At 46.2% G+C, this 25,509-nt stretch overlaps 1 protein-coding gene across 1 annotated transcript in view; it reads left to right on the top strand.

Annotated features, from left to right (window-relative positions):
• Positions 1-25,509, top strand: part of RP1 (RP1 axonemal microtubule associated) — a 729,254-nt gene that overhangs the window by 585,108 nt on the left and 118,637 nt on the right. The window contains exon 47 of the mRNA XM_077271713.1: positions 22,879-23,005. Coding sequence (XP_077127828.1) covers positions 22,879-23,005 — 127 coding nt within the window. The remainder of the gene's footprint in view (positions 1-22,878; positions 23,006-25,509) is intronic.

Below are 25,509 nucleotides of genomic sequence, written 5' to 3' on the forward strand. Positions count from 1 at the left end.
AAAGTGTTGGCTACCTCCTCTTCCACCTATACATCCTCCTTGATCTCCTCCTCTACTTGGACCTGCGCTTCCTGATTCAAGATTATTTATTTATTATCTATTTATGTTATTTTACAGTGGTTGTCCCATGAACAAAATTAATTTTAATCAATTCATCTTGGTATAATAATAATTTCCACAATTGGTTATGTTTAAAAAGTGTTCCTGTGCTGAGATAATAAAAAAAAAGTGCCCCTGCTGTGTACTGTGTAATGGCCGTGTCTAAACAGGCAGGAACAAGGTCTGATTATACCACATCTCCTGGGCAGAGGAGGAATCAAAAGACAATACTGACATTACAGCAGGGGATCACCAAGGATTTCTTTTGTCAGGTATTCACTGACTGTTTTTAACCCCTTTACCCCACATCCTTGGCAACAGCAGGGCACCGAACTTTGAACAACTCGTGGACAACATGCTCACAGCATATCATTTGATGAAATGCAATGTCACTAAAAGTGCATTTTCTACATTCTCACTTTGACTTTTTTCCAGCCAATCTTGGTGCTGTTAGCGATGAACACGGTGAAAGATTTCACCAAGACATTGCGCTGATGGAGAAAAGGTACCAGGGAAAGTGAAGTACGTCAATGCTGGTTGATTATTGCTGGAATCTTATTCGAGAAGCATCTGACACAGATTATAAACTAAAGTCGTCTTCAAAACACTTTTGAACAATTGCTTTTGCTACGGACATCGATGCACATGTATGTAATATCTCGGACATCATAATGCAGACTATAAACTGTTGTTTCTTAACCCCTTACTGCCAGCTGACAGAATAATACGTCAGCTGGCAGTATCCCCTCTTTGAGGTGGGCTCCAGCGGTGAGCCCACCTCTAAGCCGCTACATGTCAGCTGTTTTTAACAGCTGACACGTGCACGCAATAGGCGCGAGTGGAATCGCGATCCGCTTGTGCCTATTAAGTAGTTAAATGCCGTTGTCAAACTCTGAGAGCATGCATTTAAATGCACTTCTGGACGACGGTCCAGAAATACACGCAGCGATGACCCCCGTCATGTGATCGGGGGTCATCACTGCGTTGCCATCACAACCAGAGGTCTCCTCAAGACCTCTATGGTTGTTGATGGCAGATTGCTATGAGCGCCTCCCTGTGGTCGGCGTTCATAGCAAGCCTGCAATTCTGCTGCATAGAGGTGAGCATTATCTCTATGTAGCAGAGGCGATTGCTTTATGGCAGCTTCTAGCCTCCTATGGAGGCTATTGAAGCATGCCAAAAGTAAAAAAAAAAAATGTTTAAAATATTAAAAAATAAAAAAACATAAAAGTTCAAATCACCCCCCTTTCGCCCCAATCAAAATAAAACAATAAAAAACAATTAAAAAATCAAACCTACACATATTTGGTATTGCCGCGTTCAGAATTGCCCGATCTATCAATAAAAAAAAAGAAAATGATCGCTAAACGGTGTAGTGATAAAAAAAAAATCAAAACGCAATAACGGGCAATCAAAAGAATGTATCTGCACAAATGTGGTACCATAAAAAAGTCAGCTTGTCCAGCAAAAAATAAGCCTTCACACGGCCATATTGACGGAAAAGTAAAAACGTTATGGCTCTGGAAAGAAGGGGAGTGAAAAACGAAAAATCGAAAAAAGCTCCGGTGATGAAGGGGTTAAATACCTTATGTGATACAGACTTTTGGAGCACATATTCGTTTTCAGCATATCAAAATCTATAAGATACAATAAAATTTTCTCAAGGGACAAAAACTTCCCTGAAATTTGTTGCTCTCCTGGGAAGGGGAGGAAGCAAAAAGGTATACAGACAGGACAGAACGGGATCGCAAATAATTATTTCTTTGGGGTACAACATTTTTAAAAAACAAGCAGGGAAATGCTTTATCTCACAAACAAATTAGCTGTGATCCCTGGGTCCGCTCATCCCTACCTTCAATAAATTCAACTAGAAAAAGAACAGCAGCACCGATCTTGCCATGGCATTACCATGACAGAGAGGAACTCGAAGACCACAGCTTCAGATTTTTCCTACTCTTTCACTGATTATAAGCACTTTACCTTCATATTAAATGGTGTAAAAAAAAATTAGCAGTGCAGGGGTTAATCTGCTCACTGGAGAGCTTCTGGAAGATTTTCTGTGGTAAGGCTCTCAGCTGTGCATTGTTAGCCACTCCCATCTCCAATATAAACTAGGCCCTGGCTAGCACTCATTAGCTTATGCTGCATGACTGAAGGTTTTTGTTGGTGATTATAGGAGAAGGCCATTGGTGTATTTATCTGTGACGTTTGCTAGGTTTTTAGTGTCTGATAATTCCCTTCTCCTACTTTGGTTTAATTAGATCCTCCACTCACAGATGCACTCCTCTGTTATATGTGTGAGTATATTTGTATGTTTGGCATTTTCCTTTATCCCTATTCGTATTACCTTGTTAGCCTGGTTGGTGTATTACGGTACACTACTACTTCCCTGGGTGGGGGAAGGGTTCTGATTGGGGGTGGATTCAGGAGCTAAGGCAAGGTATGTGGCCCCAGCGTCTTAATCATCAGAAGCAATCCAGGGAACAGGGCGAGCTAGGGCACCCTGTTGTGAATTTGCTTTTTGCTCCCTCTAGTGGTTACTAGTTTTTTGACTCTGGTTTTTCTGTCATTCCTTTTATCCGCACCTGGGTCGTTAGTTAGGGGTGTTGCTATATAAGCTCCCTGGACCTTCAGTTCAATGCCTGGCAACGTAGTTATCAGAGCTAGTCTGCTGTGCTCTTGTCTACTGATCCTGGTTCCAGTTATATCAGCTAAGTCTGCCTTTTGCTTTTTGCTATTTGTTTTGGTTTTGTATCTTTGTCCAGCTTGTTCCTAATCTATATCCTGACCTTTGCTGAAGCTCTAGGGGGCTGGTGTTCTCCCCCCGGACCGTTAGACGGTTCGGGGGTACTTGAATTTCCAGTGTGGATTTTGATAGGGTTTTTGTTGACCATATAAGTTACCTTTCTTTATTCTGCTATCAGTAAGCGGGCCTCTCTGTGCTAAATCTGGTTCATTTCTGTGTTTGTCATTTCCTCTTACCTCACCGTCATTATTTGTGGGGGGCTTCTATCCAGCTTTGGGGTCCCCTTCTCTGGAGGCAAGAAAGGTCTTTGTTTTCCTCTACTAGGGGTAGCTAGATTCTCCGGCTGGCGCGTGTCATCTAGAATCAACGTAGGAATGATCCCCGGCTACTTCTAGTGTTGGCGTTAGGAGTAGATATATGGTCAACCCAGTTACCACTGCCCTATGAGCTGGATTTTTGTATTCTGCAGACTTCCACGTTCCTCTGAGACCCTCGCCATTGGGGTCATAACAGTTTGCCAGGCCAGTATTAAATGTTTAATGCATTGCAGAAGAGGGATTATAAGAAAGAAGATTCTGAGTTTTTTTTTTTTTTTTCCTTCTTCCCCTTTACCTCAGAGTGGCTATGCTTGCTGCAGACATGAATGTCCAGACCTTGATTACAAGTGTGGACCAGCTGGCTACTCGTGTGCAGGGCATACAAGACTATGTTATCAGAAATCCTAGGTCAGAACCTAAAATACCGATTCCTGAACTGTTTTCCGGAGACAGGTTTAAGTTTAGGAATTTCGTGAATAATTGTAAATTGTTTTTGTCCCTGAGACCCTGTTCATCTGGAGATTCTGCTCAGCAAGTAAAAATTGTTATTTCGTTCTTACGAGGCGACCCTCAGGATTGGGCTTTTTCGCTGGCGCCAGGAGATCCGGCATTGGCTGATCTTGATGCGTTTTTTCTGGCGCTCGGATTACTTTATGAGGAACCCAATCTTGAGATTCAGGCAGAAAAGGCCTTGCTGGCTATGTCTCAGGGGCAGGACGAGGCTGAAGTGTATTGCCAAAAATTTCGGAAATGGTCCGTGCTGACACATTGGAACGAGTGTGCACTGGCCGCTAATTTTAGAAATGGCCTTTCTGAAGCCATTAAGAATGTTATGGTGGGTTTTCCCATTCCCACAGGTCTGAATGATACTATGGCACTGGCTATTCAAATTGACCGGCGGTTGCGGGAGCGCAAAACCGCAAATTCCCTCATGGTGTTGTCTGAACAGACACCTAATTCGGTGCAATGTGATAGAAAAACCGCAAATTCCCTCATGGTGTTGTCTGAACAGACACCTGATTTAATGCAATGTGATAGAATCCTGACTAGAAATGAGCGGAAAATTCATAGACGCCGGAATGGCTTGTGCTACTACTGTGGTGATTCTACACATGTTATCTCAGCATGCTCTAAACGTATAGCTAAGGTTGTTAGTCCTGTCACCGTTGGTAATTTGCAACCTAAATTTATTCTGTCTGTAACTTTGATTTGCTCACTGTCATCTTATCCTGTCATGGCGTTTGTAGATTCAGGTGCTGCCCTGAGTCTCATGGATCTCTCATTTGCTAAGCGCTGTGGTTTTACTCTTGAACCATTAGAAAATCCTATTCCTCTTAGGGGTATTGATGCTACACCATTGGCAGCAAATAAACCGCAGTATTGGACACAGGTTACCATGTGCATGACTCCTGAACACCGCGAGGTGATACGTTTCCTGGTTTTACATAAAATGCATGATTTGGTTGTTTTGGGGCTGCCATGGTTACAGACCCATAATCCAGTCCTGGACTGGAAGGCTATGTCAGTCTCAAGTTGGGGCTGTCGTGGTATTCATGGGGATTCCCTGCCTGTGTCTATTGCTTCTTCTACGCCTTCGGAAGTTCCGGAGTATTTGTCTGATTATCAGGATGTCTTCAGTGAGTCTGAGTCCAGTGCACTGCCTCCTCATAGGGACTGTGACTGTGCTATAGATTTGATCCCAGGCAGTAAATTTCCTAAGGGAAGACTGTTTAATCTGTCGGTACCTGAACATACCGCTATGCGTTCATATATCAAGGAGTCTCTGGAGAAAGGACATATTCGTCCGTCTTCTTCCCCTCTTGGTGCGGGATTCTTTTTTGTGGCAAAAAAGGACGGATCTTTGAGACCTTGTATTGATTATCGGCTTTTAAATAAGATCACTGTCAAATTTCAGTATCCTTTACCGCTGTTGTCTGACTTGTTTGCCCGGATTAAGGGTGCCAAGTGGTTCACCAAGATAGACCTTCGTGGTGCGTACAACCTTGTGCGCATTAAGCAAGGTGATGAATGGAAAACCGCATTCAATACGCCCGAAGGTCATTTTGAGTACTTGGTGATGCCTTTTGGGCTCTCCAATGCGCCTTCAGTTTTTCAGTCCTTTATGCATGACATTTTCCGGAAGTATCTGGATAAATTTTTGATTGTTTATCTGGATGATATTTTGGTTTTTTCTGATAATTGGGATTCGCATGTGGAGCAGGTCAGGTTGGTCTTTAAAATTTTGCGTGAAAATTCTTTGTTTGTCAAGGGCTCAAAGTGTCTCTTTGGTGTACAGAAGGTTCCCTTTTTAGGGTTCATTTTTTCCCCTTCTGCTGTGGAGATGGACCCAGTCAAGGTCCGAGCTATTCTTGATTGGACTCAGCCCTCGTCAGTTAAGAGTCTTCAGAAGTTCTTGGGCTTCGCTAACTTCTACCGTCGTTTTATTGCTAATTTTTCTAGCATTGTGAAACCTTTGACGGATATGACCAAGAAGGGCTCCGATGTAGCTAACTGGGCTCCTGCTGCCGTGGAGGCTTTCCAGGAGTTGAAACGCCGGTTTACTTCGGCGCCTGTTTTGTGCCAGCCTGACGTCTCACTTCCCTTTCAGGTTGAGGTGGATGCTTCGGAGATTGGGGCAGGGGCCGTTTTGTCGCAGAGAGGCCCTGGTTGCTCTGTTATGAAACCTTGTGCCTTTTTCTCTAGGAAGTTTTCGCCTGCCGAGCGAAATTATGATGTGGGCAATCGGGAGTTGTTGGCCATGAAATGGGCATTTGAGGAGTGGCGTCATTGGCTCGAGGGTGCTAAGCATCGTGTGGTGGTCTTGACTGATCACAAAAATCTGATGTATCTCGAGTCTGCTAAACGCCTTAATCCGAGACAGGCCCGCTGGTCATTGTTTTTCTCCCGCTTTGATTTTGTTGTCTCGTATTTACCAGGTTCAAAGAATGTGAAGGCCGATGCTCTTTCTAGGAGCTTTGTGCCTGATGCTCCTGGAGTCGCTGATCCTGTTGGTATTCTTAAAGATGGAGTTATCTTGTCAGCTATTTCTCCGGATCTGCGACGTGTGTTGCAGAGATTTCAGGCTGATAGGCCTGAGTCTTGTCCACCTGACAGACTGTTTGTCCCGGATAAGTGGACCAGCAGAGTCATTTCCGAGGTTCATTCCTCGGTGTTGGCAGGTCACCCGGGAATTTTTGGCACCAGAGATCTGGTGGCCAGGTCCTTTTGGTGGCCTTCCTTGTCAAGGGATGTGCGGTCATTTGTGCAGTCCTGTGGGACTTGTGCTCGAGCTAAGCCTTGCTGTTCTCGTGCCAGCGGTTTGCTCTTGCCCTTGCCTGTCCCGAAGAGACCTTGGACACATATCTCCATGGATTTCATTTCTGATCTTCCGCTATCTCAGGGCATGTCCGTTATCTGGGTGATATGTGATCGCTTCTCCAAGATGGTCCATTTGGTTCCTTTGCCTAAGCTGCCTTCCTCTTCCGATCTGGTTCCTGTGTTTTTCCAGAACGTGGTTCGTTTGCACGGCATCCCTGAGAATATTGTGTCAGACAGAGGATCCCAGTTCGTTTCCAGGTTCTGGCGATCCTTTTGTAGTAGGATGGGCATTGATTTGTCGTTTTCGTCTGCTTTCCATCCTCAGACTAATGGACAGACGGAGCGAACCAATCAGACTTTGGAGGCTTATTTGAGGTGTTTTGTCTCTGCTGATCAGGACGATTGGGTGACATTCTTGCCGTTGGCTGAGTTTGCCCTTAATAATCGGGCTAGTTCCGCCACCTTGGTTTCGCCTTTTTTCTGCAACTCTGGTTTCCATCCTCGCTTTTCTTCAGGTCATGTGGAGCCTTCTGACTGTCCTGGGGTGGATTCTGTGGTGGATAGGTTGCAGCAGATCTGGAATCATGTGGTGGACAACTTGAAGTTGTCACAGGAGAAGGCTCAGCGCTTTGCCAACCGCCGCCGCGGTGTGGGTCCCCGACTACGCGTTGGGGATTTGGTATGGCTTTCTTCCCGCTTTGTTCCTATGAAGGTCTCCTCTCCCAAATTTAAACCTCGTTTTATTGGGCCTTACAAGATATTGGAAATCCTTAATCCTGTATCTTTTCGTCTGGATCTTCCTGTGTCGTTTGCTATTCACAATGTATTTCATAGGTCCTTGTTGCGGCGGTACATTGTGCCTGTAGTTCCTTCTGCTGAGCCTCCTGCTCCGGTGTTGGTTGAGGGCGAGTTGGAGTACGTGGTGGAGAAGATCTTGGATTCTCGCCTCTCCAGGCGGAGGCTTCAGTACCTGGTCAAGTGGAAGGGCTATGGTCAGGAGGATAATTCCTGGGTGGTCGCCTCTGATGTTCATGCGGCCGATTTAGTTCGTGCCTTTCATGCCGCTCATCCTGATCGCCCTGGTGGTCGTGGTGAGGGTTCGGTGACCCCTCACTAAGGGGGGGGTACTGTTGTGAATTTGCTTTTTGCTCCCTCTAGTGGTTACTAGTTTTTTGACTCTGGTTTTTCTGTCATTCCTTTTATCCGCACCTGGGTCGTTAGTTAGGGGTGTTGCTATATAAGCTCCCTGGACCTTCAGTTCAATGCCTGGCAACGTAGTTATCAGAGCTAGTCTGCTGTGCTCTTGTCTACTGATCCTGGTTCCAGTTATATCAGCTAAGTCTGCCTTTTGCTTTTTGCTATTTGTTTTGGTTTTGTATCTTTGACCAGCTTGTTCCTAATCTATATCCTGACCTTTGCTGAAGCTCTAGGGGGCTGGTGTTCTCCCCCCGGACCGTTAGACGGTTCGGGGGTACTTGAATTTCCAGTGTGGATTTTGATAGGGTTTTTGTTGACCATATAAGTTACCTTTCTTTATTCTGCTATCAGTAAGCGGGCCTCTCTGTGCTAAATCTGGTTCATTTCTGTGTTTGTCATTTCCTCTTACCTCACCGTCATTATTTGTGGGGGGCTTCTATCCAGCTTTGGGGTCCCCTTCTCTGGAGGCAAGAAAGGTCTTTGTTTTCCTCTACTAGGGGTAGCTAGATTCTCCGGCTGGCGCGTGTCATCTAGAATCAACGTAGGAATGATCCCCGGCTACTTCTAGTGTTGGCGTTAGGAGTAGATATATGGTCAACCCAGTTACCACTGCCCTATGAGCTGGATTTTTGTATTCTGCAGACTTCCACGTTCCTCTGAGACCCTCGCCATTGGGGTCATAACAGCACCCCTAGCATTAGAGACAGGGAAGGAGCACCTGGTCCCGGGACACTTAACAACAGAGTCATGACAGCTATGGCTTAGGCCGGCCTCACACTAGCGAGTTTTACGGACGTAAGAGCGCAGAAATTACGTCCGTAAAACTCGCATAACATACGGCACAATTATTCTCAATGGGGCTGCTCCTATTAGCCGTATATTACGGTTCAGTATTATACGGCTTTCTACGGCCGTACAAAATCACAGCATGCTGCGTTTGTCAGCGTATTGCGCAAAAAAATCGCTAATGAAAGTCTATGGGGGCGAGAAAAATACGGATTACACACGGACCTGCAGTGTGACTTGCGAGAAATACGCAGCGGTGTTAGTGAAAAGTCGGTAATTCAATTGCCGGCTTTTCATTTCTCCTGCACAAACCCGACAGGATATGAGACATGGTTTACATACAGTAAACCATCTCATATCCCCTTTTTTTTTGCATATTCCACACTACTAATGTTAGTAGTGTGTATGTGCAAAATTTCAGCGCTGTAGCTGCTGAAATAAAGGGTTAAATGGCAGAAAAAATTGGCGTGGGCTCCCGCGCAATTTTCTCCGCCAGAATGGTAAAGCCAGTGACTGAGGGCAGATATTAATAGCCAGGAGAGGGTCCATGGTTATTGGCCCCCCGTGGCTAAAAACATCTGCCCCCAGCCACCCCAGAAAAGGCACATCTGGAAGATGCGCCTATTCTGGCACTTGGCCACTCTCTTCCCACTCCCTGTAGCAGTGGGATATGGGGTAATGAAGGGTTAATGTCACCTTGCTATTGGAAGGTGACATTAAGCCAGATTAATAATGGAGAGGCGTCAATTATGACACCTATCCATTATTAATCCAATTGTTGGAAAAAAGGGTTAAAAAACACACACACACATGATTTAAAAGTAGTTTAATGAAATAAACACAGCGGTTGTTGTAATAATTTATTGTTCTCTCAATCCATCAGGAACACCCTCGCTTGGAAAAATAATAAACGCACAAGATGCATACCTTCTGGTGAACCGTCTCGTCCCACGAAGTAATCCATCTGAAGGGGTTAACTAATATTACAGGCACGAGCTGCGATAAACCACTCGCTCGTACCTGTAATCCCCGGGTGCTGAAAGGAAAGCAGGATCTGTACTTACATTGAGTCGCGGTGAGGCGCCCTCTGGTGGATGTTCTCATGAACTGCAGCCTGGGAACTTTTTCCCACGCTCCAGGTCATATGAGGACATCCACCAGGGGGCGCATCACCGCGACTGAAGGAAATGTAGGTCAATGACCTACATTTCATTCATTCGCCGGGGAATTACAAGCACGAGCACCGCTGCATTTAGCAGGGCTCCTGCCTGTAATATTAGTTAACCCCTTCAGATGGATTACATCGTGTGACGTGATCTGACATCAGAAGGTATGTATCTTGTGCGTTTATTATTTTTCCAAGCGAGGGTGTTCCTGATGGATTGAGAGAACAATAAATTATTACAACAACCGCTGTGTTTATTTCATTAAACTACTTTTAAATCATGTGTGTGTGTGTTTTTTAACCCTTTCCAACAATTGGATTAATAATGGATAGGTGTCATAATTGACGCCTCTCCATTATTAATCTGGCTTAATGTCACCTTCCAATAGCAAGGTGGCATTAACCCTTCATTACCCCATATCCCACCACTACAGGGAGTGGGAAGAGAGAGGCCAAGTGCCAGAATAGGCGCATCTTCCAGATGTGCCTTTTCTGGGGTGGCTGGGGGCAGATGTTTGTAGCCACGGGGGGGCCAATAACCATGGACCCTCTCCTGGCTATTAATATCTGCCCTCAGTCACTGGCTTTACCATTCTGGCGGAGAAAATTGCGCGGGAGCCCACGCCAATTTTTTCCGCAATTTAACCCTTTATTTCAGCAGCTACAGCGCTGAAATTTTGCACATACACACTACTAACATTAGTAGTGTGGAATATGCAAAAAAAAGGGGATATGAGATGGTTTACTGTATGTAAACCATGTCTCATATCCTGTCGGGTTTGTGCAGGAGAAATGAAAAGCCGGCAATTGAATTACCGGCTGTTCACATATATCGCGCTGAATTAAATATAAATACAGAATATATATATATGTGTCTCAATGACATATATATATATATATATATATATATATATATATATATATATATATATATATATATATATATACTGTATATATGTTTTCCCGAACATTTGAGCACATAAATCCATTAGATGTCGGTTTTGCAAGCCTGCGCGAAAATCTCGCAGTACGGATGCCATACGGATTACATACGGAGGATGCCATGCGCAAAATACGCTGACACACCCTGACTACGGATCAATATTTTGGGAACATTTCTCCGTATTACGGCCGTAGTACGGACGTATAATACGTGGCGTATTGTCTTACGCCAAGTGTGAGGCCGGCCTTATTGTTAGCCTATAAATTGTTAGCCTCCTGAATTTATATACCATTTCCTATGTTTTTCCCCACACAGAGTACTATCCCCAAGCTGATAGGCAGAAAGTCTCAGAAAGCTGCAAATATGGTGAGAAAGTGGAGAGCCCAAGTTCACCTTCTTTTCCTTAAAATATCAGAGCTTTTATAAGTAAATTAGTGAGAAATTTTGTTTTTACTTTTCCTAATTTTAAATATTTGAGAAAGGGTTATTATATCTTTGTCTCCTTTCACCACTGGAAGTTGTCCATGTGAGAGGTACTCTTAAAATTATCTTGCATGATCCTTTTGAGTTGTTTTGGAATGAAAGTGTTATTGTAATTAAATGATGACTCTTTAAATAAAGGCATCTATACAATTAGGACACAGTGCACATTGTAAAGCCTCTGGAAACTGGTATTGTAGGATGCTGTTTACCACTCACAAACTGTCACGGGGAGACTAGGTGAGCGAGAGATAATAACTCGGGCCCCTGCAATTTCCCTCAGACTAGAGAAATCCTGACTGACCCTCTACCTGGAGTTTACACTGATGGTGTGCATGTCCAGGCCTCGACCCTCACCCTGTCTCCTGTTTCAACCCTAGGCTGAAACCAACCACCCACCACCCAGTGAAGAGGTAATACACCAATACCCACAGTTAGCACAGACAAGGATAAAGGAAAATATACACCACGCCGCAGTCACTCAGGAATACACTATAAATGTGCAGGGCAAAATAAACACAAATATGGGAAGGAGTAAATAAGACTAAGGAAAATACACCACCAGCAACGAATCTCCAACAACCAGCTCTCCACTCCAGACCAAGATAACAACGTACAAGACAGAAGCTATAATCGGCGACGCCCAATGATCAGGAGAACTATTTAAAGGCAATGGGCATGGCCCAGCTTCCAATCCGAGGATCAGGTAAATTAACCCCGGAACAGATAGATAAAATCTAGCCGACGCCAATGAGCAAATAGTGGTCAAAAGCGGAATTACCGCTGTCTGTCGAACGACCTGGTCAGAACAGCGTCCGACATGACACAAACCTAGAGAAAAGAACATGTAAGGAAATGGACATATTGCCCTGCTCCCCCTTGAAGACATCTGTGCTGTGTAAATGTGATGTGTAATTTGAATAATGTCTTGGATCTTGTGTATATCATGTGTCATGTGAAGTGTAAGATGTTTGCCTATGTAAGGCATTATAATACCATAAAATCCTCATGGAAGCCATATAAAAGCACAACTATATAATTAAGAAATATTCAATCATGTAGCGTGCTGCCAAACAATATCAAGGGCAATCCAGGGATAGATCCCTACTGAAACCATAACAATACCGAGAAAAAAACACGATTAAAAACCACCAAAGAATTTTTTCAAAAATAGAAAAAACTTTATTCAAAATAAATAAAGGTACATGGAGACGGGGGGAAGAAAAGTTGGAAGATATACACATGCGAGCAAAAGGGCGTACATACTAAGAGGGTATAAAGTGTTGAACATTAAACATTCTGAACATAAGTATAATATTACCCTACTCTATTGCACATTCCCAATTGACCTAATGAAAAACACTGAGAAAAAATCATATTATAATTAGCTACAAAAATGCATCATCCATCAGTATTATACCTGGTCAGATGGCCTGGAAAGTATAGCAGTGCGTCCTCCCTGATGCACGTTTCAGCTGACAGAGCCTTTGTCAAGGGGTAAATAATGTATAGTGATGTGATGCATGAAAGACATAGGTTAGGAGTGTTTGCATAAAATGTTGTTGAATGGGTACGTTCCCCAGCAACAGACACAGGGAGAGAGAGTTAATGTTGGGACCAGCCCACAGGTGGGGGGGTAGGCTCAGTGCTAAGGCAAGTAACCTGCTTCTGAAGTTAGTCAGGGAGGAGTCAGAGTCTGAAGACATGACAAGTGTGCAGTGCTGCCATTTGGGTGAACTACAGCAAAGGAGATGACAGGACAGTGAGGTAGCTTGACTACGAACTGACAGAAGAGGCAGAGTGGCCTTCTACCTTAAAGGAGTCCTTGTAAAGGACAACGTGTCACAAAACGCTCTGAGCTTGATAAATGCCAAAGAAGGTACGGATCTAAAGAGGACTGAGACTGTGGGATTAAAGAGGGTCCCAAGTGGTAGATCCATAGCAATAGGACGCGGAGCCATTGAGCGGGTGTAGAAAAACTTGCTGAACTGTACTTTGGTGACAAACCAGGCTGTGACAAAGTAGGGCAAAACAGTGTGCTGTACCAACCCTAGAGTAGACCACAGTGGAAGGAAACAATGTCAATGACAAGGCTCCTTGCTGTGAGTGAAAATTGCTTAAGGCTGTGTACTCGCTATCCCTTGTATATAACCCTCATCAAGTTCAGTAAAGTTCCTATGTTTGAACAGAAGTCTCCTTTACTAATCTGTGAAACTCGTGGTCCTGGCCAGCCAATACCATCAGCTACCTGTGGCCTGCACTGGCACAAGGCCCTCACAACACTAACACCCAGCCAGGACCCACAATTGTCTGTAAAGTGCTGTGGGGTTTCGGACACATGACACTCACCTGCGGCTACCACTCTGGGCACCCTTACAAACACGTCAGTTATCCGGTCTTACCCAGTCAACAGTGACATCTCAAGATGGTGAAAGAAGGATAGTAGACTAATTGGCTCCATCCAGATGCACAAGTAGTCAGTAATTTCATACATTTCTGCTCTGCTCCTGACACTTTGTAATCACACACAGCTTTGCAGTTAGATGAGAGGGGTGATCAGACAGTCTTACATTATATGTCTCTTACTGAAAAGCTGCTCTAAGTTTTGTGGGGGTGTGTTCTTTTTTCCCTTGTGCATTGCTGCCTGCTTATGATTGGTCAACCTCATGCAGGGTAAGAAGTACACTCTGCCAGTGAAAAATCTTGGGTAATGACCTAAACTTTGCAAGCTAATGTGTGCATAACTGAGAATAGAAATTGGAAAAAAGTATGCTTTACTCAGCTCAGCTCTGCAGGCACTATTCCGTGATGTGGCCAGTTCAATGTGCTCAAAGTGGTGAAAGGTTCTCTTTAAATAAGCGCTGTTTCAGGGCAAATACTATTAGAACTGGAATAGTAAATCCAGTTTAAAGAATATTTGTTGTGCAAAATGCCAAAGTTATTGCATATACAGTTCATCGGGATTCAGGATCATTAATGGAAGCAACTAACGAAAAATATGAAGGAAAACTCCAGTCCCTTCCCACTTAGGACGGAGAACATCACGTAAGGCGTCTCCTATCTGCACGACTGAGGCCACATACTTACAGAAACGTTCCCTAATCACAATATAATACCCCATTATCAGGCCATCACCGTGATGCAATATTTTCTAACATACATTTTACAAGTCTCCAGGGTACACTTAAAACAAAGAAAATATCACACTAAAGGTAGGACTGTTTTTCTAGACAGTGCAGCTTACATTACTAAAGCTTATCACCGTGGGGAAGGTATTTTCCAACAGAGATTACATATCCAGTAATGGGCAAACCGTTAGTAATGAAGTCAAATTGAAAGAAATAAGAGCAGAATTGATAGTGTTTATACTGCCACCCCTGGCATGTTCCTTTTGTGATGTTATATATAATGAGAACAACAAGTGTGGCTGCAAAGAGTTCACAAATGTTTATATGCTCTTAAATAAAAACATTCAGAGGTCTCTGGAATGAACCGACTGGAATGTGAGAGTCTGGGATCATTATGATGTGAGATTTGTTACTAATGACGAGGATAATCGCTGAAATGTAGCATTGTTTTATAATGAACTCTGTATAGGTATGGTCAGGTCACACATACGGGTAGTGATGAGACCCACAGCTGCATCACTACTATGACATAAAAGAATGGCCTAAAAATGTCTTTAGAAAATAGTTTTATATAAAATTTTAGCAGAAAAGCAAGGATTTTCGAGAGGTTGCCCAGCATTAGAAAATAAAGGATCTGCTATGTCCATCAACAGCTTCCCATTTATCCAAAGGATGTGTTTGGATTTTCAGCACAGTACCATTTATTTGAATAATAATGACACAGATACAATATTTTTGGACAACCCTTTTAATGTAGCATTTTTCGGGCTCGTGCAGACAATCGTATTTTCAGTCCGAGTGCGATCTGACAAAACAACAGATTGCACTCAGACCAATACAACCAAAGTCTGGGTACAAACAAAGACACCACTCAAAAGTGTATACAGTCTAAAAATGTTTATTAAGGATTAAATGTAAAAAAGACATGAACCAGAGAGTAAATGCGACATGTAAGAGGATTCAAAAGGGGATAAAATCAAGTAGATGAAGGTGGGAGCGGGTTTGCACAAGAAGTAAAGGGTAGCAAGGTAGTCCATATCAGACAAAGCAGGGAATATTTATGAACTTCATGATTCACGTAAGAATTTGCATGTAAGGCATGATATCATAAATCATAGTAAAGACTATTAGACAGTATAGTGACAAAAGTAATCAGTCCTTCTATATGAATATCATGCAGTACAATAATTAGAAGACAAGGAAAAAAAAGGCTTAATCAGTCCATATGTAAAACTAGATGGTGGCCCGATTCTAATGCATTGGGTATTCTAGAATATGTATGCGTAGTGTATAGCACAGGCCACGTAGTATATTGCGCAGGCCACGCAGTACATTGCGCAGTCCACGCAGCCACGCAGGACAATGCGCAGCCCACGTTGTACATTGCACAGCCCAGGTAGTAAATTGCGCAGCCCACGTTGTACATTGCGCAGCCCACGTTGTACATTGCGCAGCCCACGTTGTATATTGCGCAGGCCACGCAGTACATTGCGCAGACCACGCAGCCACGCAGGACAATGCGCAGCCCACGTTGTACATTGCACAGCCCAGGTAGTAAATTGCGCAGCCCACGTTGTACATTGCGCAGCCCACGTTGTACATTGCGCAGCCCACGTTGTATATTGCGCAGCCCACGTTGTATATTGCCCAGCCCACGTTGTATATTGCCCAGCCCACGTTGTATATTGCGCAGCCCACGTTGTATATTGCGCAGCCCACGTTGTATATTGCGCAGCCCACGTTGTATATTGCGCAGCCTACGTTGTATATTGGGCAGCCCACGTTGTATATTGCGCAGCCCACGTAGTATATTGCGCAGCCCACGTTGTATATTGCGCAGCCCACGTTGTATATTGCGCAGCCCACGTTGTATATTGCGCAGCCCACGTTGTACATTGTGCAGCCCACGTTGTACATTGCGCAGCCCACGTTGTATATTGCGCAGCCCACGTAGTATATTGCGCAGCCCACATTGTATATTGCGCAGCCCACATTGTATATTGCCCAGCCCACGTAGTATATTGGAGCGCCCCCACACCGCCGCAGGGCCGAGGGGTACCCGGAGCCGGGCCTCTAGGTCTCAGTCCTGGGGTTGTCACGGTGGCTAGACCCGGTCCGTGGCCCTGTCTGTCAGTGGGGAACGTCCGGTGCAATAAGTGGTGTAGTAACGGTGTAGCGGTGCAGTTGTGGGGTGCAGGTCGCGGTAAATAACGAGGACACCAGGTTGCAGTCTCTTTACCTCTTTACTGAAGCTCTCTGGGTCCTCAGTCCAGAATACGGCTCACCAGGCTGCGCAAGTCCGGCCGGTCCAATGGCACTTCCAGAGCTCTCCTTGCAGGTGGAAATCGGTGCCTTCCTTCTAGCGCTATGTGTTGCAGTCCTTCCCTGCTGTGCTTACGGAAAGTACCCCACAACTGTTGTGTCTGTTTCTCGTGTTCCCTCACAACAACTTAATTCGCAATGATCTTCCTCGTCCCTCCAGATACTATGGTAGGAACGCACCCGTATGACGGGGAGGCTCGGAGATCTTCCGGGACTCTATCTGCGCCCCTCTCCTGTTGGTACCCCCCTTTGCCTTCCTGGGTGATGCGTGAGACAGTCCGCCTAAAGCTAACTGCCCTGCCGTAGGTCTGAGGTATGGCTTGAAACTCTTTACCTCCTCGGCGTTCCGGCCACCGGTAGTGCGCCTCAGTAAGGTGCTGCCTCTTTCAGCACAACCCTCACTGGTATCTCCTTTCGCTTGACTTCGTTTCTCACTCAGCACAATCTATCTCGCTTCTAGTCCTTTCTTGAGTCCCGCCGCTTCCAGGAGCCTGCGCGGACCCGTTACGTTCTTTCAATGCCAAGCCTCTGCCAGGATCCCACCCCTGGCAGAGACCCTACAGTCTCTCCCTTCACAACACCCCCTGCCACAGGGTGTTGCTCCGTTCAATCCCGTCAGCGTTCTCTCTAACTTCCTGCCTGACCCCCAGTTTACCCACTATGGTGGGGAGTGGCCTAATGAATAGCACCCTTAGCTCCCCCCGGAGGCCCAGCTGTGAAATGTATTGGTGACTGTGATACCTGCTCAGAGAACTCCTTCAGTGCCATCGAACGCACCATGGCCCCCCTTAGTGGCTGAGCCATGATACTGCAACGACCAGGACTCTGGGGCGCTGCACTCCCCCCTGGTTAAACACAGTACTCCGGGACTGGGAAGAAAAACAACAATACAGGTTAGCAAAAAGACATACAATTTTGTTGAGTGCAAATAACAGTAAGTATACTTAAGTAGGCTTCCCTTTATGGGAGGTGAGGACACTTTTAACGTTACAAACATAATCAACATTATAAATTACAGAGCATAAATAACTTCTGTTACCCAACCGGGTATTCTACTTAGTGCAATTTTTAGAACAATAACTTAACATTGCCTTTAAGAAACTCACACTCTTAGTCTATCAAAGGCCTTCCTATAATCACATTATAAGGCATTTCAACTTTACATTCTCCTTCTTGTGAACCTGCAGGACCGCCTGTCCCTACGGCACCAGACCTACTGCCTCTCCTTTCTTTTACAGGACCGCCCTGTTCAGCCAGGGCCTACTGCCTTTCGCTACTATACACAGTATAGACATAACATTCCTTTCATTTAAAGAACTCTGAGCCCGCTCTACTCGGCTCCTTTAAGGACTCACTCTCTAACCCCTACGGGTTCACTCTCTGTCCTTAGTAACAAAGTAACTTTTCAATGGGGACGCGGGGTTTACCTTCTATCCTCACCTTCATTATTACTTCTTTTGCTTTCAACTATGCAGGCTTCTACATCTACCCCTACGGGCTCTCTGCATCTTTCCTTTCTACAAAACATTATTCAGATTTCACATTTCAACAACTTCAACACATATAACTCGGCATGTAAAACAGTTACATTTTCTTTTTCAAGGCATCATTATCACATTACTGTTCGGTAACAGTATCTCTTTCAAATTTACTTCGTCACATCCCCTTTAAGAGGGGACCAAGTCTTTCTGAGGTAGCTCGTCTTCTCAGCCTACCAGTCTTATGCAAAGTTCCAGCCCGGGATCTTCACAAAGTGTCTTTAACTAGGACTAGTAGGAAAGGTTTCTTCGCAAAGTGTCTTTAACTAAAACCAGTAGAGAAGGAATCTTCGCAAAGTGTCTTTTGGCTAAAACCAGTAGGGAGCACCTTTAAGAAGGTGCAAACTATTTACAAAGGAAAGTTCGAATCATGCACAGTCCATGATTTCTGCAGTTCTCTTTTTTAAAACTGTATAAACTTCAGGAAACAACAGTGACCCCGGGTCAACAAAGGGGTCACCTTTAACCCTAAATGGGTTTAGTAGCAAACAGGAACAGTTAAAGGAATGAACAGTTAACTATTTACATTTTCATGGTATCGAGGTTTATTCTTCTTCTGGTGGCTTGGGTTCCTGGAACCCAGCCGCCGTGGTGCCAGTGTCCGCGGCCCGGACATGCAGATGGACTCGACTGGCCAACTCTGGGGCTGCTACTAGGCGTACTGTTGCAATGGTGACAAGATCGGGTACTCCCGGGACCAGGTCTGGGGTAGCAAGTGCTGCGGCTCCAGACATACACCGCCGAACATTCCGTGCATACCACCCGAGGGGGTTCAAGTGGCGGCTGTAGGTCACTGGATCCCCCTTTTGTAACGGTTCTCCGCTTCGGCCACAACAGGGAGCCCTCACATTACAATGTGCAACAAAAACATCAGTATCCAGTCCCGGCTCGTGTATGAGGCCCCACCCCCTTTTTACATGGTAGGCCAACACAGTGCCCCGCCTTACCGCGTCTCTGTCATCCCATGCCGGGGGGGGTTGTTGTACTTTCGATGGGCCCATCGACTCAGCTCCTTTCCGTCCTTTCCACTGCAGAATCAAGCACTGTCTATATTGTTCCCATGTAAGCACCGCAAGAGTGGACCCGTTCTCCCGGGATCCATCCGCTCTAAACCAGGGGGTGTCCCACCGAAGAACTACTCCATCTAAGCTCACATCCACGGGTTCCCCCACTCCAGTCGACAGCGGTGGCACCATCCTCCCTAGGTCATCGGGGGATAGCACCATTAGCCCTGCCGAGATAAGTCGCTCCCTACTGAGATGGAGGTGGGTCACGGAAGCGGGCTCGTGGAGGGGAGCAGGGACGTCGGCCATACCTGCGCCTAATGTGGTTCCATCGGTGTCGCTCCGGTCCGTTAACGAGGACACTGGAGTCGGCTGCAGCCCGGACCGGGGCTCCTCCAATGGGATGCTCGGATTCGGCTCCGCTTGCTGTGGTTCCTCCTCCTCTAACTCCGAGGTCGGGATTGGTGGACGTAGCTCTGCTGTCGGGTCCGCGGGCTTCCGGTCCATCTCCGGTGAAGAAAGGCAGGCCGGAACCGCTTCTTCCTCGCTCAGGCACTCGCCGTTCATCATCGCTGCCTGATAGTCGGTGGCAGTGCATGCACCTAACTCCGCCATTTCTCCGAGGTCGAGCTTCTCCGTCGCCAGCTTCTCGCCGTTGCATATCAAGGGGTGTTTCTCTTCTGCTCTGGGGCAGGTCATCTCTTTGCAGCCAGAAGTGCAGGGGGCGGTAGCCATTTCTCGCGCCACACTGGGAGTCTCCGCCCATAACACACCCTCCTTCTCCTGGGGTGTAGCAATGGCGGCGCCTTTTGGCGGGAACTTCTGGCGGCCAATGGCGCAGCACAATCTTGCAATAAAGTACAGTAAATCACAGTCTCTAGGCACACATGACCTGATTCTTCAGGCTTAAGTAGATCCTGTTCGTGACGCCAAGTTTGGAGCGCCCCCACACCGCCGCAGGGCCGAGGGGTACCCGGAGCCGGGCCTCTAGGTCTCAGTCCTGGGGTTGTCACGGTGGCTAGACCCGGTCCGTGGCCCTGTCTGTCAGTGGGGAACGTCCGGTGTAATAAGTGGTGTAGTAACGGTGTAGCGGTGCAGTTGTGGGGTGCAGGTCGCGGTAAATAACGAGGACACCAGGTTGCAGTCTCTTTACCTCTTTACTGAAGCTCTCTGGGTCCTCAGTCCAGAATACGGCTCACCAGGCTGCGCAAGTCCGGCCGGTCCAATGGCACTTCCAGAGCTCTCCTTGCAGGTGGAAATCGGTGCCTTCCTTCTAGCGCTATGTGTTGCAGTCCTTCCCTGCTGTGCTTACGGAAAGTACCCCACAACTGTTGTGTCTGTTTCTCGTGTTCCCTCACAACAACTTAATTCGCAATGATCTTCCTCGTCCCTCCAGATACTATGGTAGGAACGCACCCGTATGACGGGGAGGCTCGGAGATCTTCCGGGACTCTATCTGCGCCCCTCTCCTGTTGGTACCCCCCTTTGCCTTCCTGGGTGATGCGTGAGACAGTCCGCCTAAAGCTAACTGCCCTGCCGTAGGTCTGAGGTATGGCTTGAAACTCTTTACCTCCTCGGCGTTCCGGCCACCGGTAGTGCGCCTCAGTAAGGTGCTGCCTCTTTCAGCACAACCCTCACTGGTATCTCCTTTCGCTTGACTTCGTTTCTCACTCAGCACAATCTATCTCGCTTCTAGTCCTTTCTTGAGTCCCGCCGCTTCCAGGAGCCTGCGCGGACCCGTTACGTTCTTTCAATGCCAAGCCTCTGCCAGGATCCCACCCCTGGCAGAGACCCTACAGTCTCTCCCTTCACAACACCCCCTGCCACAGGGTGTTGCTCCGTTCAATCCCGTCAGCGTTCTCTCTAACTTCCTGCCTGACCCCCAGTTTACCCACTATGGTGGGGAGTGGCCTAATGAATAGCACCCTTAGCTCCCCCCGGAGGCCCAGCTGTGAAATGTATTGGTGACTGTGATACCTGCTCAGAGAACTCCTTCAGTGCCATCGAACGCACCATGGCCCCCCTTAGTGGCTGAGCCATGATACTGCAACGACCAGGACTCTGGGGCGCTGCAATATTGCGCATCCCACGTTGTATATTGCGCAGCCCACGTTGTATATTGCGCAGCCCACGTTGTATATTGCGCAGCCCACGTTGTATATTGGGCAGCCCACGTTGTATATTGCGCAGCCCACGTTGTATATTGCGCAGCCCACGTTGTATATTGCGCAGCCCACGTTGTATATTGCGCAGCCCACGTTGTATATTGCGCTGCCCATGTTGTATATTGCGCAGCCCACGTTGTATATTGCGCAGTATATATATGTAGTATATTGCGCAGCCCATGTAGTATATTGCCCAGCCACATAGTATATAGCACAGCCCACGTAGTATATTGCCCAGCCCACGTAGTATATTGCCCAGCCACGTAGTATATTGCCCAGCCACGTAGTATATTGCCAAGCCCATGTAGTATATTGCCCAGCCCACGTAGTATATTGCGTAGCCCACGTTGTATATTGCCCAGCCACATAGTATATAGCACAGCCCACGTAGTATATTGCCCAGCCCACGTAGTATATTGCCCAGCCACGTAGTATATTGCCCAGCCCACGTACTACATTGCCCAGCCCACATAGTATATTGCCCAGCCCACGTAGTATATTGCCCAGCCCACGTAGTATATTGTGCAGCCCACATTGTATTTTGCACAGCCACGTAGTATATTGCCCAGCGCACGGAGTATATTGCACAGCCCATGTAGTATATTGCCCAGCCCACGCAGTATATAGCAATGTGGGCATCATATCCCTGTTAAAAAAAAAGAAATAAAATAAAAAATAGTTATATACTTACCTTCCGGAGCTCCCGGATGCAAGCGAGGCCTTTACCGACGCGAGGCCTTTACCGACGCTCCTCCCGCGCTCCGGTCCCAGGAGTGCATTGCGGTCTCGCGAGATGATGACATAGCGGTCTCGCGAGACCCTGCGTCATAATCTCGTGAGATCGCAGCATGGACCGGTCACCGGAGCGTCGGGCAGGCCTGTTGTCGATCAAGGGGCCGACGGACGGTGAGTATATAATGATTTTTGATTTTTTAAATTATTTTTAACATTAGATCGTTTTACTATTCATGCCGCATAGGCAGCATGAATAGTAAAAAGGTGGTCACACAGGGTTAATAGCAGCGGTAACGGAGTGCGTTACCCGCGGCATAACGCGGTCCGTTACCGCTGCCATTAACCCTGTGTGAGGGCCGACTGGAGGGGTGTATGCGGGCGCCGGGCAGTGAGTGCGGGGAGTAAGGAGCGGCCATTTTCTTCCGGACTGTGCGCGTCGCTGATTGGTCGCGGCAGCCATGACAGGCAGCTGCCGAGACCAATCAGCGAACGAATAACCGCGACAGACAGACAGAAGGACAGACAGACGGAAGTGACCCTTAGACAATTATATAGTAGATAAAGGTAGTATAGAGCTTACCCATATTGAGGTGCAGGGACCCCACATATAATCACCAGTGCCCGAATGTATGTGGGGTCTCTTCACCTCAATAAGGGTAAGCTCCATACCCCCAGCCTTCCACATAGTAATAATGAATGTCAGCACATCCAGACTAACTGTAACCGGTGCTGCTGTGATCTAGATGTGTTATGTCTGGAAGCATCTGCAAAGCTTCAAGTGCTGGAAGTGCATACAGGATTTGAGATTACTGAGAATGTGCTATCACTTTTAAAAACTCTAAATGAAAATGTATAAGGTCCATGTACTGATGCGGAGTCTGGTATGTTTCATCGTACGCTACTTCTGACCATCTTTTTGTCTTTGTGTTGTGCAGGTGCAGTTAAAGCATACACAAAGTGGAGAGATTCTAGAATTTCCGTTTCTACAGACTTTTGGTAGTAAAGAATACAACTTGGCAGCTGAACTACCAGTTTTGAAACCTTCTGGACCTTTAATTACAGGTTTTTAATAATGTTTTAAAAACTATACATCTTCTAGAATACACATAATAATGGAGAGCAGTTCATTGCATTCCAGGTTCAAATTAATCTTATCTAGTAACTATTTAGGACCAACTGGGATACAGTGCTGGAAGACTAACGTTAGCACCAAGTGGCGTAAATGTATGACACTGTGATCTGTGATTTAGTTATTTATTAAGCGCCTTTAATTTCCATAATTTAAGGTGTTAGGAAAGTACAATATGAAAAATAAACAACAAGAATGTAATTTAGAATGACGATTAAAAATTAATGTGTATTAAACAGGAAATGTTATGTATCAAAAGCAGTAAAAATAATAGCGCAAGTAAAAATGCTCAAAATACCTAAAAATGGGTAAAAAACTAAAAAATCTTATGGGACATAACAATGCGCTAAAGCAATAAACATAAAATATTCTTCTTTCTCAAGGCCAAAATGAACCACATTCTTAAACCCTTCACTCCTGGGTGATTTTTCATTTTTGCACTTCTGATTCTTTCTCCAAGAGCCCATGACCATGGTTCTTGTAGATGCTATCAGACAGATCCCCAATGGTGTATGCACACAACTTCTTTTTCAAGCAGATTCCATCTGGAACTCACCTGAAAAGTCAAAGCGAAACCGACACAAGCAAAAGGAAAAAACAACATTGCTGTGCCCATGTTCAGTATTTTGTTCCTTCTTTTAACAGCTTGATGATTCTTTGGGAAGCAGCCTGTTAGTTGTAGCTTGAATTATAGAAAACGAACCCTGCCTGAAGGAAAAACTGGCAGCAAAGATGCTCCCGGAAAAAAGCGCCTGTCCTGAAGCAGCTGTACCTAGGAAAACCTTCTCCAGTGCCCCAGCGTCTTAAGGGTACTGTCACACAGTGCAAGTTTGATCGCTACGATGGCACGATCCGTGACGTCGCAGCATCGTATGATTATCGCTCCAGCGTCGTAGACTGCGGTCACACTGTGCAATCACGGCGCTGGAGCGATGCCGAAGTCCCCGGGTAACCAGGGTAAACTTCGGGTTACTAAGCGCAGGGCCGCGCTTAGTAACCCGATGTTTACCCTGGTTACCAGCGTAAACGTAAAAAAAACAAACAGTACATACTTACATTCCGGTGTCTGTCCCCCGGCGTTCTGCTTCTCTCCACTGTGTAAGCGCCATAGCCGGAAAGCACAGCGGTGACGTCACCGCGTCACCGCTGTGCTCGCTTTCCGGCTTGCCGGCGCTCACAGTGCAGAGAAGCTGAGACGCCGGAGGACAGACACCGGAATGTGAGTATGTACTGTTTGTTTTTTTACGTTTACGCTGGTAACCACGGTAAACATCGGGTTACTAAGCGCGGCCCTGCGCTTAGTTACCCGATGTTTACCCTGGTTACAAGCGAACACATCGCTGGATCGCTGTCACACACAACGATCCAGCGATGTCAGCGGGTGATCAAGCGACGAAAGAAAGTTCCAAACGATCTGCTACGACGTACGATTCTCAGCAGGATCCCTGATCGCTGCTGCGTGTCAGACACTGCGATATCGTAACGATATCGCTAGAACGTCACGAATCGTACCGTCGTAGCGATTAAAATGGCACTGTGTGACAGTACCCTAAGAACTTTGTGTGCACATATCCTAAATGCTGTTATTAGAGAAGAATAACAGCTCAGGCAAAAGTTTCCCTACAATCATGTACAAAAGAAAAGTAAAAGTGTACAATAAAAATAAAAACATATTGGAGAAAAAAAGTCAGCATCAGGTTCTAAATAGTAATATGGTGCTATAAAATATATTAATAGTGAAAAACTAAGGCTATGTGCACACGTCAGGATTCTTTGCAGAAATTTCCTCAACAAAACCGGACTTTTTCTGCAGGAAATCCACTTGTGTTTTTTTTCGCGTTTTTCTCGTGTTTTTTGTGCGGATTTTTTGCTTTTTTTCCGGAGCTTCCCAATGCATTAACCCCTTCCCGACATGTGACGGTATAGTACGTCACATGTCGGGACCCCCGCTTTGATGTGCGCTCCGGCGGTGAGCGCACATCAAAGTCGCGACATGTCAGCTGTTTTTTACAGCTGACATGTGCGCGCAATAGCGGCGGGTGAAATCGCGATCACCCGCCGCTATTAACTAGTTAAATGCCGCTGTCAAGCGCAGACAGCGGCATTTAACTACCGCATCCGGCCGTGCGGCCGGATATGAGCGCATCGCCGACCCCTGTCACATGATCGGGGGTCGGCGATGCTCCTCCATTGTAACCATAGAGGTCCTTGAGACCTCTATGGTTACTGATTGCCGGTGGCTGTGAGCGCCCCCCTGTGGTCGGCGCTCACAGCACACCTGCATTTTAGCTACATAACAGCGATCTGATGATCGCTGTTATGTAGCAGAGCCGATCGGGCTGTGCCTGCTTCTAGCCTCCCATGGAGGCTATAGAAGCATGGCAAAAGTAAAAAAAAAAAGTTTTTAAAAATGTGAAAAAAATAAAAAAAACATAAA

Source organism: Ranitomeya variabilis, chromosome 6 (assembly GCF_051348905.1).
Source record: "Ranitomeya variabilis isolate aRanVar5 chromosome 6, aRanVar5.hap1, whole genome shotgun sequence".
Lineage (NCBI taxonomy): Eukaryota > Metazoa > Chordata > Amphibia > Anura > Dendrobatidae > Ranitomeya > Ranitomeya variabilis.